Source organism: Malus domestica, chromosome 07 (genome assembly GCF_042453785.1).
Source record: "Malus domestica chromosome 07, GDT2T_hap1".
Taxonomy (NCBI): Eukaryota; Viridiplantae; Streptophyta; class Magnoliopsida; order Rosales; family Rosaceae; genus Malus; species Malus domestica.
In genome coordinates this window covers 5,112,842-5,130,612 of record NC_091667.1, presented here as the reverse complement: position 1 = coordinate 5,130,612, position 17,771 = coordinate 5,112,842, and the positions used below count along the sequence as shown (strand labels likewise).

Genomic DNA, 17,771 nt, shown 5'->3' with positions numbered 1-17,771 from the left:
GCGGGAAAAACTTACCATTCACTCATGGAGAAGTTGAAGCTGAGATTGTTATAACTTTTCAATTTAGTTTTGAGATTTAAAATTAATAAAATTGGTCCTTGAGCTGAGTTTATCCACCATAAACCATTTTGACTATTATGCGAAAAATCTCTGTTAAATAAGGATAAAATGATAAAAATGATCTTAATTTTGTCAAAATCATTTTGGGCCATATTTTATTAAATTAAGGGTTTTTTTTGTCATTTTGGTCCTTATGTAACATTTTTTTTTACAGAATGAACAAAATGATTGATGATAGTCAAACTTAAGGATCACCTCTATTAATTTCAAATCTCGGAGACCAAAAGTGATGAGTTATATCAATCTTAGAGATCATTTTAGCTAAAATGCCAAAAATTCTTTTTGTCATAAGTATCTTTTTAATCTTCATGTTTAAAACTTTGGTGTTTTATAAGTCTCAGTACATTGCTGTTTTTGGCATTCCATTTTTTTCATTCATCAGATATTCATAATATCTATATTGCTCAAAATTAATAGAAATCGCGGTCATCATCTCACGATGAAGGCAATAAACTCTAAAAAAATATTATCTGTAAATGCATTATCTTGCTATTTGTTTCCAACAATATATTTGGTGTTTGATGTTGAAGCAAAGTACTGATAACATCCTTTATTGTAATTATCGTTCTAAGTATGTCTTTGTACGATGCATGATACTAATTTAATTCACTTTTATTCATTTTAATCTCGACATACTGCAAAAGAAGAAATTGGTAACCAATCGAAAAATGGGTGGACAACTAGAAGAAGGGATTGCTAGGTGCACTTGGATGACAAAATTTTGATGAAAGGCTTTGTATTGTTGCCTGCTTGGACTCGAGTTGAAGCTCTCCTATTTTACAAGCCAATTATAAGACCTGGCAAGGGATGAAAAAAAAGAGATCCCATCTATTTTTGAGTTTAACAACTTGTAATATAACTCCAATATATTAATTAACCAGGTCAGTGTGACTTCTTTTCACATGCATGATGACATGATAACATAATAAACAAAAGATTACAATTTTAATTTTAATTAATTAGGTGATCAATTTAAAGATCCTGTGTTGTATCCGCCCAAAAGCAAAATTCCAACGCGGCTTAATATCAAATTATCAACAAACAAAAGTGATGTTATGGTTAATAACTAAAAAATAGCCACCCAACCCGCACTCTCACACCAACCAAACCAACTACTAGGAAATTGTCACTTAAATTATAGGTAATAAGACTCTTTGATTAACGTGTGGGGTCTCTTTCCGAAACGAAATTAAGCTAATAAGACTCTTCTTCTTCCTCACCTCAACACTTCTTTGAAGATAAAAAAAAAAAAAACAGAGAGAAAGAGAGAGAGAAATGGCAGGAGCTTTGATTGGAGAGGCTTTTCTCTCCGCTTCCATTCAGACGCTGTGCGACAAGATTGCTTCTGGGGAGTTCATGGACTTCTTACGGGGAAAAAAGCTTGACCATTCACTCTTGGAGAAACTGAAGCTGACTTTTCTGACCCTCGATGCAGTGCTCGATGATGCAGAGGAGAAGCAAATTGAGAAACCTCGTGTGAGAAAGTGGCTCGACGAGCTCAAACATGCCGTCTTCGATGCCGAGGACCTTCTGGCTGAGATCGATACTGAAGTTTTGCGAAGCAAGGTGGAAGCTGATGAATATCAAACCAAAAAGACGTCCCAGGTGTGGAACTTCCTCTCTACTTCTTTTAGTCCTTTTTGTCAAGGCATGAATGGTAGGATACAAGAGTTATTCCAAAGGTTAGAACATCTTGCCAAACAAAAAGATCTCCTTGGTCTTGTAGGAGGTGTTAAGGAGAATGTTTCTCAAAGAAAACTCACAACTTCCCTTGTTGAGCATGAATTTAGTCCTTGTGGTAGGGACGGGGATAAAGAAAAGTTGACAAGGTTGTTGCTATCTGATGATACAATTAGTAGCAATAACGTATCCGTACTCGCCATAGTTGGGATGGGGGGAGTTGGTAAGACAACCCTTGCCCAGCTCCTTTACAATGATACAACAACAACAACAACAACAACAACAACAACAACAACAACAAAGCCTTTTCCCACTAAGTGGGGTCGGTTATATGAATCCTAGAACGCCATTGCGCTCGGTTTTGTGTCATGTCCTCCGTTAGATCCAAGTACTCTAAGTCTTTTCTTAGAGTCTCTTCCAAAGTTTTCCTAGGTCTTCCTCTACCCCTTCGGCCCTGAACCTCTGTCCCGTAGTCACATCTTCGAACCAGAGCGTCAGTCGGCCTTCTTTGCACATGTCCAAATCACCGGAGCCGATTTTCTCTCATCTTTCCTACAATTTCGGCTACTCCTACTTTACCTCGGATATCCTCATTCCCAATCTTATCCTTTCTCGTGTGCCCACACATCCCACGAAGCATCCTCATCTCCGCTACACCCATTTTGTGTACGTGTTGATGCTTCACCACCCAACATTCTGTGCCATACAACATCGCTGGCCTTATTGCCGTCCTATAAAATTTTCCCTTGAGCTTCAGTGGCCTACGACGGTCACACAACACGCCGGATGCACTCTTTCCATCCAGCTCGTATTCTATGGTTGAGATCTCCATCTAATTCTCCGTTCTCTTGCAAGATAGATCCTAGGTAGCGAAAACGGTCGCTTTTTGTGATCTTCGCTAGATTGCTCCGATCATTAGTGTGGATAAGTATATAAATGGATAGAGATAGGAAAGCAAACACAAGATGTACGTGGTTCACCCAGATTGGCTAAGTCCACGGAATAGAAGAGTTCTCATTAATTGTGAAGGGTTTACACAAGTACATAGGTTCAAGCTCTCCTTTAGTGAGTACAAGTGAATGATTTAGTACAAATGACATTAGGAAATATTGTGGGAGAATGATCTCGTAATCACGAAACTTCTAAGTATCGGAGTGTGGTGTCGTCTTGACTTGCCTTATCCGTCTCATAGGTAGATGTGGCATCTTCTCTGGAAGTACTCTTCCTCCATCCAGGGGTGGTATCTTTAACTGGTGGAGATGCACAAGGTAATGTATCAATTTCACTTGAAGCTTACTTGTAGTTTCAGGCTTGGTCAAGCGCGATACAAACCATGTAGTAGGAGTCCCCCAAGTCGCCGAGCTAGGGGGGTCTGCTGAAAGAGGTGACAGACAAGGTAAGCAATCAGAGCTCCGACTGATTGTTCACCTTCTCCCCATCTTGCAGCAGCATGAAGGATAAAGAGAAGAAAAATGAGAAGAGATGATATGAGATACTTTTGCTTTTGAAGAAGTAACTTTCCACAGGCTTATTCTTGAACTGAGCTGGAGGGTTTTCTGGTTTCCTCCAGAGTATAAGGCCGACTGAAGAATTTGAGGGTCAAAACAAGTCCATCAAATCTAGAGTACGTTCCACCCTGCTGATATGGGATACTTTTGCTTTTGACAGAGTAATGGATGTATCGGCACGTGTGCTGTTACGCTTGTCTCCACATGCTTCCTTGTATCCTTTGCACTTGCTCTATCTGTTCCTCAAGCAGATGCGGAATCTTCCCTGGAAACATAAGATGTTGAAGATGAGTACTCGAGAGCAATGCCAGGTAAGTAATCAGGTAAGGGGTTCCAGGCAGTCAGTTCCTAGCTGGAAGCTTGATTCCAAGTGCTGACTGATTGCTCTCTTTCTCCTTGTCTTGCAGGTAAAAACAAGGCCAAAAGAAAAGACAGGGAAAAAGCATGATATGGGATACTCTTGCTTTTAACCCTGATGATATGAGATATTCTTGCTCTAGTATAGCTTGTTTGCAGAGGTATTATCGGGGGGAAAGAAAGCTGAATATTTCGAAAGGCTTCGTTGGGAGTGCCCTCTCAGATATGATGAAGGGTTGAGCATTTTTGCAGGTCTGCCTGTCCGTTGGGGATGGAGGTCGACATATATAGGAGTCTCCCTAACAACAAGTAGTAATGCTATTCCTTTACCCTGCTTGGTCATAGCACGGTAGTGGGAGCTGTCAGTTTCACATGTTTTAACTCTGTCAGAGCACTTTGAAAAAGTGGTCTGTGGTATCTGGCTCTCGAGATTCGGAGAACGATGCCTCTTCGATTTTTGAGAAAGCAATCATGCTGGGGGTCTGACTCTCGAGATTCGGAGAGCAGTGTCTCTTCGATTTTTGAGGAAGTAATCATGTTGGGAGTCTGGCTCTCGAGATTCGGAGGGCGGTGCCTCTTCGATTTTGGAGCAAGCAATCTTGTTGGGAGTGTTGTCTCGAATGTGAGTAAAGGTTGGGCATGTTTGCTAGTCTACCTTGCCACGAAGCACAAAGGTTGACACACAGGGACTTTCCAATTATCCAGCAATGGTACTGTTCCTTTACCCTCTCTTCGATTTTGAGAAAGTAGTCATGTTGGGAGTCTGGCTCTCGAGATTCGGATGACGGTGCCTCTTCGATTTTGGAGCAAGCAATCTTGTTGGGAGTGTTTTCTCGAATGTGAGTAAAGGTTGGGCATGTTTGCTAGTCTACCTTGCCACGAAGCACAGAGGTTGACACACAGGGACTTTTCAATTATCCAGCAGTGGTACTGTTCCTTTACCCTTGTGGGTAATAATATGGTAGCTAGACCTTCAAAATTTATGTGTCTAAACTTTGTTAGTGCTGTTTCTTTGCTATTCTTTTACCTTTCTTGGTCAGAGCAATGTAGTGGGAGCTGCAAGTTTCACGTGCTCAACTTTGGCAGAGAACTTTGGCAAAGTTATCTGTGGTACCCATGAGCTATTGTTGCGTGTGGGAAGTGGGTGATTGAACAGTAAGATTCATGTGCTTTCTACTTCACCAGAAGTCTTCGACAGAATGCCCATAATTTCTGCAAAGCTGAGTGTGCGTGTGACAGGTGCTGACAAGGCTAGAAAAGTAGGTGCCTCTTCGATTTCTGAGATCAGCCCTCGTGGTCTCTGAGCAGCCCAGCTTTTGAGAAAGCGAGCGCCTCTTCGATTGATTCGGAGAACGATGCCTCTTCGATTTTTGAGAAAGTAATCATGCTGGGGGTCTGGCTCTCGAGATTCGAGGAGCAGTGTCTCTTCGATTTTTGAGAAAGTAATCATGTTGGGAGTCTGGCTCTCGAGATTCGGAGGGCGGTGCCTCTTCGATTTTGGAGCAAGCAATCTTGTTGGGAGTGTTAAAATTGCTATTCTTTTACCCTTCTTGGTCAGAGCGATGTAGTGGGAGCTGCAAGCTTCACGTGCTCAACTTTGGCAGAGAACTTTGGCAAAGTTATCTGTGGTACCCATGAGCTATTGTTGCGTGTGGGAAGTGGGTGATTGAACAGTAAGATTCATGTGTTTTCTACTTCCCCAGAAGTCTTTGACAGAATGCCTATAATTTCCGCAAAGCTGAGTGTGCGTGTGACAGGTGCTGACAAGGCTGAAAAAGTAGGTGCCTCTTCGATTTCTGAGATCGGCCCTCGTGGTCTCTGGGTAGCCCAGCTTTTGAGAAAGCGAGCGCCTCTTCGATTTCTGAGATCGGCCTTCATGGTCTTTGAGCAGCCCAACTTTTGAGAAAGCAAACGCCTCTTCGATTTCTGAGATCAACCCTCGTGATCTCTAAGCAGCCCAGCTTTTGAGAAAGCAAACGCCTCTTCGATTTCTGAGCAGGCGCCTCTTTGATTTCTGAAGCTCCGTCGAGTGCAGATTTTTATAGGGGCTGGCATTAAGTTCCAAAGCACACTTGAATCTCCACCAGTAGAAGCTTCATTCTTGCACTTCTAAGATCTTGATTTGTCCGACCTCTTCTCTCTTCAACACCTTTGAAAATGTCTGGCCCCTCCGACCGTCGTTTTGACTTGAACCTTGTTGAAGAGGCAGCCCCGCCTTCTCCAGACAACATATGGCGCCCATCCTTCGTCTCCCCTACTGGTCCTCTTACCGTTGGGGATTCCGTGATGAAGAATGATATGACCGCTGCGGTGGTGGCCAGGAACCTTCTCACTCCCAAAGATAACAGACTACTTTCCAAACGGTCTGATGAGTTAGCTGTTAAGGATTCGCTGGCTCTCAGTGTTCAGTGTGCAGGTTCTGTGTCTAATATGGCCCAACGCCTATTTGCTCGAACCCGCCAAGTTGAATCATTGGCGGCTGAAGTGATGAGTCTCAAACAGGAGATTAGGGGGCTCAAGCATGAGAATAAACAGTTGCACCGGCTCGCACATGACTATGCTACAAACATGAAGAGGAAGCTTGACCAGATGAAGGAAACTGATGGTCAGGTTTTACTTGATCATCAGAGATTTGTGGGTTTGTTCCAAAGGCATTTATTGCCTTCGTCTTCTGGGGCTGTACCGCGTAATGAAGCTCCAAATGATCAACCTCTGATGCCTCCTCCTTCTAGGGTTCTGTCCAGTACTGAGGCTCCAAATGATCCCCCTCCGGTGCCTTCTCTTTCTAGGGCTCTACCGACTGCTGAGACTTCTCCTAAGCAACCTTTGTGAAGGCTCCCTCTTGTGTGTTTATTTTGACTCATGTATATGTACATATTTGTAGCTTATCGGGGATATCAATAAATAAGCTTTCCTTCATTTCAACGTATTGTGTTAAATACACCAAAGCCTTCTTCGCTAAGTTCTTTGAATTTTCTTTTGTTGAAGCTTGTAAGTTGAAGCTTTCTGAGTGGAGCATGTAGGTTGGGGTAGTGTTCCCTTAATTTCCCGAGTGAGGAAAACTTCTCGGTTGGAGACTTGGAAAATCCAAGTCACTGAGTGGGATCGGCTATATGAATCTTAGAACGCCATTGTGCTCGATCCTGTGTCATGTCCTTCGTTAGATCCAAGTACTCTAAGTCTTTTCTTAGAGTCTCTTCCAAAGTTTTCCTAGGTCTTCCTCTACCCATTCGGCCCTAAACCTCTGTCCCATAGTCGCATCTTCTAATCGGAGCGTCAGTAGGCCTTCTTTGCACATGTCCAAACCACCGTAACCGATTTTCTCTCATCTTTCCTTCAATTTCGGCTACTCCTACTTTACCCCGGATATCCTCATTCCTAATCTTATCCTTTCTCGTGTGCCCACACATCCAACGAAGCATCCTCATCTCCGCTACACCCATTTTGTGTACGTGTTGATGTTTCACCGCCCAACATTCTGTGCCATACAGCATCGCCGGCCTTATTGCCGTCCTATAAAATTTTCCCTTGAGCTTCAGTGGCATACGGCGGTCACACAACACGCCGGATGCACTCTTCCACTTCATCCATCCAGCTTGTATTCTATGGTTGAGATCTCCATCTAATTCTCCGTTCTTTTGCAAGATAGATCCTAGGTAACGAAAACGGTCGCTCTTTGGTATTTCTTGATCTCCGATCCTCACCCCTAACTCGTTTTGGCCTCCATTTGCACTGAACTTGCACTCTATATATTCTGTCTTTGATCGGCTTAGGCGAAGACCTTTAGATTCCAACACTTCTCTCCAAAGGTTAAGCTTTGCATTTACCCCTTCCTGAGTTTCATCTATCAACACTATATCGTCTGCGAAAAGCATACACCAAGGAATATCATCTTGAATATGTCCTGTTAACTCATCCATTACAAGCATTTTGATGTTACAGCTTGGGCTTGTGTTTCCGAAGATTTTGATGCTATTAGGGTAACTAAAACCCTTATTGAATCAATTACCTCAAAACCTTGCAGTCTTCAAGATATGAGTTTGCTTCAAGTTAAACTTAGGGAACAAGTGAGGGGGAAAAAGTTCCTATTTGTGTTGGATGACCTTTGGAATGACGACTATAGTGATTGGGATATTGTAAGGACTCCTTTTACTTATGGGGCGAGGGGAAGCAAGGCCGTCGTGACAACAAGGAACAAAAGTGTTGCATCCATTGTGCACACCGTTCCCATTTACTCTTTGGAACAATTGTCGCATGAAGATTGTTGGTTGTTACTTGCAAAACATGCATTTAGAAATGAAAATCCTAGTGTGCATCCAGACTTGGAAGAAATTGGTAGGCAAATTGCACGCAAGTGCAATGGTCTTCCTTTAGCTGCAAAAGCACTTGGGGGTCTCTTAGGTTGTAATGTAGGTTACAAGGAATGGAGTCACATATTGAACAACAATCTTTGGGAGATATTGCATACTGATAAAAGTGTTCTTCCATCTTTAAGATTGAGTTACCATTATCTCCCTACTTATTTAAAACAATGCTTTGCTTATCTCTCAATTTTCCCAAAGGACTACGAATTTGAAAAGGAATATATAATTCTACTTTGGATGGCAGTGGGTTTAATTCCACAAGTTGAGAGTTGTAAAGGATTGGAAGAGCTTGGTGAGAGATACTTTGATGAACTATTGTCACGATCACTACTTCAAAGATCATTAATTAAGGAATCATCAAGTTTCACAATGCATGATCTCATTAACGATTTGGCTATGTTTGTGTCTGGAGAATTTTGTTTTAGGTTGGAGGAGGGAGAGTCGCACGAAGTTCCTAAAAGAGTAAGGCATTTGTCATATATGAGAGGAAGATTTGATACTGCCGCAAAATTTAAGTCATTGGATGAAATTAAGTGTTTGCGAACCTTATTTCCTATGTCTTTAAGACCATACAGAAAGTGGGATAAGAGCCTATATGTAAGCATAAAGGTTTTAGACGATTTGTTACCATCAGTAAAATGTTTACGGGTGTTGTCACTGTCAAGATATAAAAATATCACGCAATTACCTGATAACATTGGTAAACACTTAAACTTGCGCTACGTTGATCTCTCTCACACTGCAGTTAAAAAGTTACCAGGTATGATGTGTACTCTCTACAATTTGCAAACTCTATTGTTGGTCGGTTGTTCCTCTCTTGTTGAATTGCCTGCAGACATAAGGAAATTGATTAATTTGCGTCATCTTGATATCAGTGGAACTTGTATAAAAGAGATGCCGGTGCAAATGTGTAGACTAAAAAGTTTGAGAACATTGACTGCTTTTGTGTTGGGGGAATCTACTAGGTCGGGTGGCATTGGTGAACTGGGGCAATTGTCGAACCTTCGAGGAAAACTATCTATCTTGAATCTGCAAAATGTCGTCAATCATATGGATGCTTTGGGGGCCAATTTGAAGGATAAGAAAGATCTCAACGAAGTAGAGTTGGCATGGGGTCGTGAGGATGCAAATGATTCCGTAAAAGAGAGACATGTACTTGAAAGCCTACAACCTTCCGTAAATCTGGTGAAGCTCACCATCAGATTTTATGGTGGAACCAGCTTTCCGGATTGGTTGGGGGACTCCTCCTTCTCCAACATACAAGTCATGCGTCTCAGCGAATGTAGTACCTGCCTGTCATTGCCACCAGTTGGGCGGTTACCCGCTCTCGAAGAGCTCTATATAGAAAGGATGAAATTTGTTGTGAGCATTGGTGTTGAGTTCTACGGGGGTAATGGAGCTTCTCTAAGTCAACCATTTCAATCTCTCAAGAAGCTAAAGTTCAAAGAGATGCCGGAGTGGGCGGAATGGCTACCATGTCCAGGCAGAGGTCAATCTCTAGACTTTCCTCGTCTCGAGGAGCTGAGTTTAGAGAATTGTCCGAAGCTGAGGGGAAACTTGCCCGATCATCTTCCTTCATTGAGACAGCTTTGGGTGTCAGACTGCGGGGTTCTACATGAAAGGGCTACCAGAACAAGATGGATACCTTGGTCTCTCATCGTCAACACGGAGTCCTTGCGACAATCTCTTGAACAACTGAAGATAGTTAGATGCCCTGGTCTGTCGTCGTTACTGGAGAAGGAGTCGCTTTCCTCGCTTTCCAAACTTGAGATTCAATTTTTTAGTCGCGGAGAATGCTTGCGGCCGCACTTGAGCAATTGTCTTAAAGATTTGACTCTGTATAACTGCGCATCACTCTTGTCGTTCCCTAGAAATGGTCTACCCACTTCGTTGACATTTCTTCATATAGAAAATTGCAGGAGATTAGAATTCCTATCTCATGAGATGATGGCCAAATTGACCTCCCTTCAACTTTTGAATTTGGTCAACAGCTGTGATTCACTGAGGTCCTTCCCGCTGGGCGTTTTCCCCAAACTTTCGGTACTTCAGATCTTGGACAATAAAAATCTAGAATCCCTTGCCATTGGAGAAGGAGCTGATGATGAAAATCTCACTCATCTCGACCATCTGGGTATCTTTGACTGTCCAAATCTGGTCTCTTTTCCCCACGGGGGATTGCGCACTCCCAAACTGGCTGGATTTATAGTCGATGGATGCGAGAAGTTGAAGTTATTGCCCGACCGAATACACACCCTCACCGCCCTTCGACGTTTGCGGATATACGGACTTCCAAATGTTGAGTCATTTGCAGAAGGGGGTTTGCCTCCCAACCTACAATCATTTGCAATCAGTGGTTGTGAGAAACTGAGGCCTTCGGTGGAGTACTGGGGTTTGCAACGACTTGTCTCCCTTCGAACATTTGAGATCTGGAGCAGCGAGGATCTGTTGGAGACGGTGCTCAAGGAACAGCTGCTACCTACCACTCTTCACTCTCTCGTAATCTCTGGAATGGAAAGTCTGAAATCTTTGGAGGGAAAGGGACTTCAACACCTCACTTCTCTTCAAGAGCTCGAAATTAGGGTGTGTGATAGTCTCGAATTCCTGCCAAAAGAGGGTTTGCCGGCATCGCTCTCTTTTCTGAGCATCGAAAAGTGTTCTTCCCTGGAGAAGAGGTGTCAGAAGAAGACGGGACAAGAGTGGAGCAAGATAGCTCACATTCCTTTCATCAAGATAGATGATCAATTCATCATTTGAGGCCTCAAGTCATAGTCAGGTACGTACATACCACCATTTTCGTTCCATAGCCAAGATTCAGACTCTGTAAAAGTTTCTCTTCAATTGTTTACTGTCATCTATACTTATACTCTGTTTAATTAATCAATCAATCAATCAGTCTTTAATTGTTTAATTCAACTACGCTACTCTAACAAAAACATGGTCCTTTAAATATCAGGACAATATCATCCAAGGGCAACATGTGTTTGCGTACATAAATTACTAGTTGTCGAATCGTGCCATGGCTGTCTGTCAGGAATATGATTCTCCTGCATGGGCGATGAGGTAACCCTGGATGATGTTTTTTTTCCCTTTCTCATGCTGATATGATTTGAGTGTGATAGAATGCACATTCATCTTAAGATAAGGAAAAGATCCAGATTGTCAAACTTGAACGCGTAACAAACTGGAATTTAATTTGAAGAAGCTGTGCTAATTAGGTTCCACTGAGACATATGCTTGTTTTCTTAGATCACTCATTAATTTAGTATCTTCAACTTTGAATTTAAGGTATCTTTCTGAGACAAGGTATGAAAAAGGAATGCGCTTAAGTTGACATCTGCCTTCAATATTGATGAGAAGAAACAAGCAACTTTTTGATTTGATGATGAATGGAAATGGGCGAAAGCACGTGAAGGTAAAACTCCACACAAGCTTTTCTTTGCCTCTAATTCTTGTGAAGGACTTTGATATATATATTTTTTTCCATCACAAGTAAAATTTGAATTTCTCTACTAGAGTTGTTTACTCAATATTTTAGGAATAAGAAATTCAGGAAAACTGGTTCCTAAATTTTCTTATTATTTTGCATCTTGGTACACCTCAAGTGATTACTACTCTGCTCCCACTAAAACTTTCACATTGCTATCTTTCCTTGTCAAATCATGTCTAAATTTTGTTCCCACTTTCATAGTTTGATTGCGATGATAAAATGGGAAAAGTAGGGACAAATGTGAAGGCACTATTCCTAAGGCTTTTGTAAATATGTTACATGTATCTGTAGAATTTTTCTTTAATCATTTAGGCTTATATATTAATCAAATATTAACAGTGAAATTCAACTATGCTTTCAGGGCAAAATTAGAATGTCACTAATGTGTTCGTCGGCTTTTCTGATGCAGATAGCAAACTGTTGAACTGTAAAGATTGGATTATCAAAGGCCAACGATTTTAATGCCCATCTATTAGTTGTCCATGAATGGTTCTCCTGCAGTGTGGCATGAATGTGATTCTCCTTTCAATTGGATAGGTAACCCTTGGAATGAAGTTTTACTCATATACTGTTCTTTTTTTCAATAAAAGCAGCATGCCTTTTCGTATTCTCTTCATGTTGCTACCATGTTCGAATGGGTGCAGACTTTTTGTACAAACACAGCTGTTGGAGTGAGAACGGGTGACGATGACCACAAAACAAAAATGAGAGCCAGGTTTCTTTGGAGCACTGCCCTCATGCTTCTGCTTGTTGGAAATCAGTACATTATGTTACTTGAGCAGGAAGAGCTGATGGAAATTTGTTATGGCAGCAGAGATGGTGGTGCTGCTATGAGCAATAAGGATGTCAATGGCAAGGCAGTGAGAAAGCATCGTAAAGTCAAGGAGTGGGCCAGGAATATTGAGACTTAAGTGGTTGAATTTGGCAGCAGAGATGGTGGTGCTGTTGATTATAGTTATTTCTTTGTGAATGCATCTTGATATTGTTGTTGGTTGGTTTTAGTTCTGTTTAAGAGGGCTTATGGTCTCGTGTGTTGGCGGGCATATCTGTGTTGATTCACCTAGCAAACAAGGGAAGGAGACCACCCTTGATCAGAGCGAATCTGTGAATTACTTCAATCCAGGAAAGCAGGACGAGTTGATGGAAACTTGTAATGCAGCAGAGATGGTGCTGCTGCTGTGGATGAGAATGATGCCAAGGGCAAGGCTGCAAGAGGGTGTCACAGGGTCAAGGAACACCGCGTTGAGACCAGAGAGGTTGATCTTGAGCTTCCCCTACCTCAGGGCACCATTAGCTGCCGAGGATGTGGGAAATATTTTGAAATTCTGTGAAACTTTTAGAGAGGTATTCTTACTTTTGTTGTATTATATATTTGATTAAAATGTTGCTCTAAACTTGTTTTAATTGATTTTGTGCACCTTTTCTTAGGTGCTATCTCTTTTTTTATTCTTCTTCTTTTTACTCTAGTTTTTTAAAATTGAAAAGTGCCAAGCTGAACAGTGCTCCATTGTTCGATTTCATAGCTATAAAGTACTTTAGTAAGCACTCTACCTAGTATATTATAGTTATGCATAAAGTACTTTAGTAAGCTTTGATGGTGAAAATAGTTCATGTGGTTTACACCAACTTTATTTTCTCTAAGGTCTCTAGAGCAAGCAAGAACCAACTGCTCATGGTTCCGAGATTTGGAGAACCTGATCTGCGTCCAGGGTCGCTAAGGTTGAAGGAGCTGCCTGCAGGGTGTTTTAGTGGAGGCGGGGATGGATATGATGCCTTAAGCTTTTAAATTTCCTCTGTGATGAGGCTCTTAACACAAAGTAAGTAGAAGATACATATTATGCAAATTATAATTTTGTAATTGTCCTGTTTTCTGCATTTCAAGTTACAAGATCTTTTCGTTCTTTCCTCCAGGACACTGAGGGGATGGATTGGGGAGCAAAATGAAAGATTGGCCAACGTAAAGAGGACTCGATAGCACAAATTTCATATCAGAGTTTGGGGATCGATAATATGAAGTTATTGCCCAAACATATGCACACCTGCACCACCCTTCAAAAATTGAGCACCTGGGATCTTCCAAATCTTGTGTCATTTGGTGAAAGGGGTTTGCCTCCCAACCTACAAACATTTCATAACTGAGATTGTGAGAAACTGAGGCCTTCAGTGGAGAAATGGGGTTTGCAACGACTTGTCTCCCTTCGAAGATTTCAGATCAGCAGCAAGGATGTGTTGAAGACGTTGCTCAAGGAACAGCTGCTTCTTACCGCTCTTCACACTCTTGCAATCTCTTATCTATCAAGTCTGAAATCTTTGGACAGAAATGGACTTCAACACCTCACTTCTCTTCAAAAGCTATATATTGGAAGGTGCGATAGTCTCGACTTCCTGCCAAAACAGGGTTTTCTGGCATCTATTTCTTTCCTGAACATCACCAGATGCCCCTCTGTGAAGAAGAGGTATGAGAACAAGAAGGGAAAAGAATGGAGAAAGATAGCTCATATTCCTTGCATGAAGATAGATGACGAAGTCATCATGATATGATCTCTCTCTCTCTCTCTCTCACCAAAACTTTTGCTTCTCATTTCACTCTCAACTCTCTAAAATCAGGTACTTTATCTTTTATTTGTTATATTGATTGTCTTAACTTTTCTACATAAAATCTACATAGAAATTTTTCTTTCATTTTTATAGTTAACCATTCTTACTTGTTTCGCCATATTTTTTTGTTGCACAATATATATATATATATACACACACACACACATAAATGGTGCTGGTTCATAACTTTAGTGATGTAAAGCGGAGGAGTATCCTGTTTCATCCCCTATCTAAGATTTAAAGAGAGAGTGGACGATCCCGCTGAATTCTTTTCTAAGTTTCAGAGTTCAATTACTAAAATAAAAGGAACAGGGCAGAGTAAAATTTGTCACATGCATCTGCAGAAATTTCTATTGAATTGTTTAGGCCCAGCATACTGCATCGCTTTCTTGTTCTGTTTTCTTTTCCCTTTAAAGAAAAATGTTTCTTGAAATTTTCAGAAGAATGTGATGGGAATGACTTATTTATGTGCGTTCTGTGGAAATGGAAAGACATGATTATCTGAGGAAACCAAAATTACGACAAGTTTTAGTCCTTGAATGCCACTCGGTGGCTCTGCCTCTGCCCATCCGGCATGAATATGATTCTCCTGCATCGGAAAAGGTAACCCCACCTGAGTATGATGGTTTTCACATGCTGGTGTGGTTTGAACATGGCGGCATGATTTTATCATCTTTCAATTCCATAGCCAAGATTGTGTGCTGCCTCATGGCTGTGCTTCCTTGTAATGTATAGAGCTGGCTTGAATACCTGTACATTACGTTTACTAGACTAGGTGGCTTGCTGTTGTAGCAACAGATTTCATTCCATAGCCAAGATTCAGATTCTGTAAAAGTGTCTCTTCAATTGTTTACTGTCATCTATACTGTGAGTTTCTAATTGTTTAATTTAACTACGCTACCCTTTAAAAAATATGCTTCTTTATATTTCAGGACAATATCATCCAAAAGCAACACGTGTTTGCTTAAATGAATTACTAGTCGTCAAATCGGGCTATGGCTATCTGTCTTCATGAATATGATTCTCCTGCATGGGCGATGAGGTAACCCTGGATGTTTTTTTTCCCTTTCTCATACTGATGTGATTTGAGTGTGGTAGAATGCATATTCATCTTATGATAAGGAAAAGATTCAGATTGTCAAACTTGAACGCGTAACAACTGGAATTAATTGGAAGAAGTGCTTTTTAGGTTCCACTAAGACATATGCATGTTTTCTTAGATCACTCATTAATTTATAGTGTCTTCGACTTCGAATTTAAGGTATCTTTCTGAGACAAGGTATGAAAAAGGAACACGCTCGAGTTGACATTTGCATTCAATATCAATGAGAAGAAACAAACATTTTTTCGATTTGACGATGAACGGAAGCGAGCGAAACCACGTGAAGGTAAAACTCCACGCGATCTTTTCTTTGCCTCTAATTCTTGGACTTTGATATATTTTTCTTTCATCACAAGTTAAATTTGAATTTCTCTACGGGAGTTGTTTGCTCAATATTTTAAGAATAAGCAAATTCAGGAAAACTGGTTCCAAAATTTTGTTCCCACTTTCAGAGTTTGATTGGGATGATAAAATGGGAAAAGTGGGGAAAAATGTGAAGGCATTATTCCTAATGCTTTTGTAAATATGTTGCACCTTATCTGTAGAATTTGTCTTTAATCATTTAGACTTATATACTAGTCAAATGTTAACAGTGGAATTCAACTATGCTTTCAGGGCAAAATTATGTCACTAACGTGCTCCTCGCCTTTGCTGATGCAGATAGCAAACTGTGGAACTGTAAAGATTGGATTATCCAAGGCCAGTGATTGTAACGTCCATCAATTAGCTGTCCATGAATGGTTGTCCTGCAGTGTGGCATGAATATAATTCTCCTTCAATTGGATAGGTAACCCCAGGAATGATGTTTTACTCATATATTGCTTTATTTTCAATACAAGCAGCATTCCTTTTCATCTTCTCTTCATGTTGCTGCATCTTTGGGTGGGTGCAGATATGTTTTTATACATACACAGCTCTGTTGAAGTGAGAACGGGTGATGATGACCACAGAACAAAATGAGAGCCAGGTTTCTATGGAGCACCACCCTCATGCTTGCCCTCGTTGGAATTCTGTCCATTATGTTACTAGAACAGGTGGGTGGTTGCTGCACTACACATTTCACAGGAGTGATATTTCTTATGTTGAACAGTGCAGATAATAAAAATTGTGTTCCATTTCACTTTTGTTTCTTCAGAATTGTTTCTGAAAAGTTCATAAATAAACATCTTTTTTTCCTTTTAATTGAGATAAAGAGAGATGGTGTAGTCAGAGAAACGCTGATTATATTCATCAATATAAAGAAAAAGTCCACTTGTTAACTGTGACGTAATATAATGAATAGCTCATGTATAAGTTGATGCTAATTCAATCTATTTATTAGTTGGAATTATTTAAGAAGCTGCACCAATTAGGTTTCATTTTAAGAACCATTTGCTTGTTTTCTAAGATCAATTCCATCGTTTATAATTTCACCATATTTGAATTTAGCAGTATTCATACATGTTGAACTGGGGTATGAAAAAGAAAAGCACTTGTGTTGGCGTCCTATCGAAACAGATATGAGAAGAAACAGGATTTTCACATCTTGATGTGGAAATGAAGTGGGAGAACGCATTGATCTGAAGGTAAAGCTGTCTTCTTTCACTGCATTAACTGTGCACATAGCCTCCATGAAATTTTGTTGGAATGTCCACATACTCCTTAAAGAGAACGATTTTAATCTGAAATTGTGCCCATTGTCACAGCCTATGAAGCAATCCAAAGGAACTGAGAGATTACAGCATTTTGCTATATCATTGGGGATGTTATGAGCTATCCCTTGAGTTATATTAGGACAAAAAGGTATGTTTTCTATATGTGCGGTAACATTTGACTACAATTGGAATCTAATAAAATATGAGCAATCCCTTCGAGTATGTTCAAGCCGAAGAAACAAGGGGAGATGGATGTCGAAAGCAAGGATGGTTTGCCGCAAAAAATGTATGGATTCAAACAAGGTTTTAGTGACGTTCAAGCAGGTTTATGCCCTCGAGTTTTGATAGGTAACCGGTGTTGGTTCACCAAGAAAACGAGGGAAGGAGAAGTCTCTTGGTGGAAGCAAAGATATGTACTTGGATGCATCTCCGAATCTGAATCTGAATCTGTTCTTCTTGTTTGTTTTTACTCCAGTTTTAAAAATTGAAAGTCCGAAGCTGAATCTGTTCTTCGAGAACTGTCACATGGAGGAAGTGTACGACAGTTTGTGATGGGAGTGATTTATTTGTGTACACTCTCTGGAATTGTAAAGACGTGGTTATCTGAGGCGACCAAAATTACGACAAGTAGTAGTCCTTGAATGCCGCTCTGTGGCTCTGCCTATCTGGCATGAATATGATTCTCCTGCATTGAAAAAGGTAACCCCACCCGAGGATGATGGTTTTCACATACTGGTGTGGTTTGAATACGGCAGCATGATTTTTTCATCTTTCACTTTAAACTTCAGGTAGAAACAGCGCGGATATGTTGAAGAGTGTGTGGGCTCGTTGCGTGCTGCCTCTTGGCTGTGCTTGCTTGAATACCTGTAGATTGGCGTTTACTAAACTAGGTGGCTTGCTGTTGTGGCAACAGATTTCCCC

At 40.9% G+C, this 17,771-nt stretch overlaps 2 protein-coding genes and 1 long non-coding RNA gene across 6 annotated transcripts; all 3 read left to right on the top strand.

The window, feature by feature from the left end:
• The first annotated feature begins 1,395 nt into the window (after positions 1-1,395).
• LOC114825753 (putative disease resistance RPP13-like protein 1) lies at positions 1,396-3,585 on the top strand. The gene is made up of 2 exons (XM_070825575.1): positions 1,396-1,986; positions 3,469-3,585. The coding sequence occupies exons 1-2, from the start codon at positions 1,396-1,398 to the stop codon at positions 3,583-3,585; spliced, it is 708 nt and encodes a 235-aa protein (XP_070681676.1).
• A 3,984-nt stretch (positions 3,586-7,569) lies between these two features.
• LOC139197322 (putative disease resistance protein At3g14460) lies at positions 7,570-12,399 on the top strand. Of its 4 annotated transcripts, XM_070824513.1 has the most exons (6): positions 8,666-8,789; positions 8,905-10,802; positions 10,983-11,089; positions 11,315-11,441; positions 11,926-12,053; positions 12,161-12,399. In XM_070824513.1, the coding sequence occupies exon 2, from the start codon at positions 8,924-8,926 to the stop codon at positions 10,781-10,783; it is 1,860 nt and encodes a 619-aa protein (XP_070680614.1). In that variant the 5' UTR covers positions 8,666-8,789; positions 8,905-8,923; the 3' UTR covers positions 10,784-10,802; positions 10,983-11,089; positions 11,315-11,441; positions 11,926-12,053; positions 12,161-12,399. The 4 variants fall into 4 exon arrangements, with proteins under 4 accessions (XP_070680611.1, XP_070680612.1, XP_070680613.1 ...); XM_070824510.1 differs by having other exon boundaries at positions 7,570-10,802; XM_070824511.1 differs by lacking the exon at positions 11,315-11,441 and having other exon boundaries at positions 7,570-10,802.
• A 1,489-nt stretch (positions 12,400-13,888) lies between these two features.
• Positions 13,889-17,485, top strand: LOC103423387 (uncharacterized). Its single transcript, XR_011582617.1, has 9 exons — positions 13,889-14,123; positions 14,555-14,717; positions 15,047-15,156; positions 15,376-15,502; positions 15,877-16,003; positions 16,109-16,250; positions 16,648-16,781; positions 16,902-16,998; positions 17,326-17,485. It is a non-coding gene; the product is annotated as an uncharacterized lncRNA (long non-coding RNA).
• The last annotated feature ends 286 nt before the right edge of the window (positions 17,486-17,771 follow it).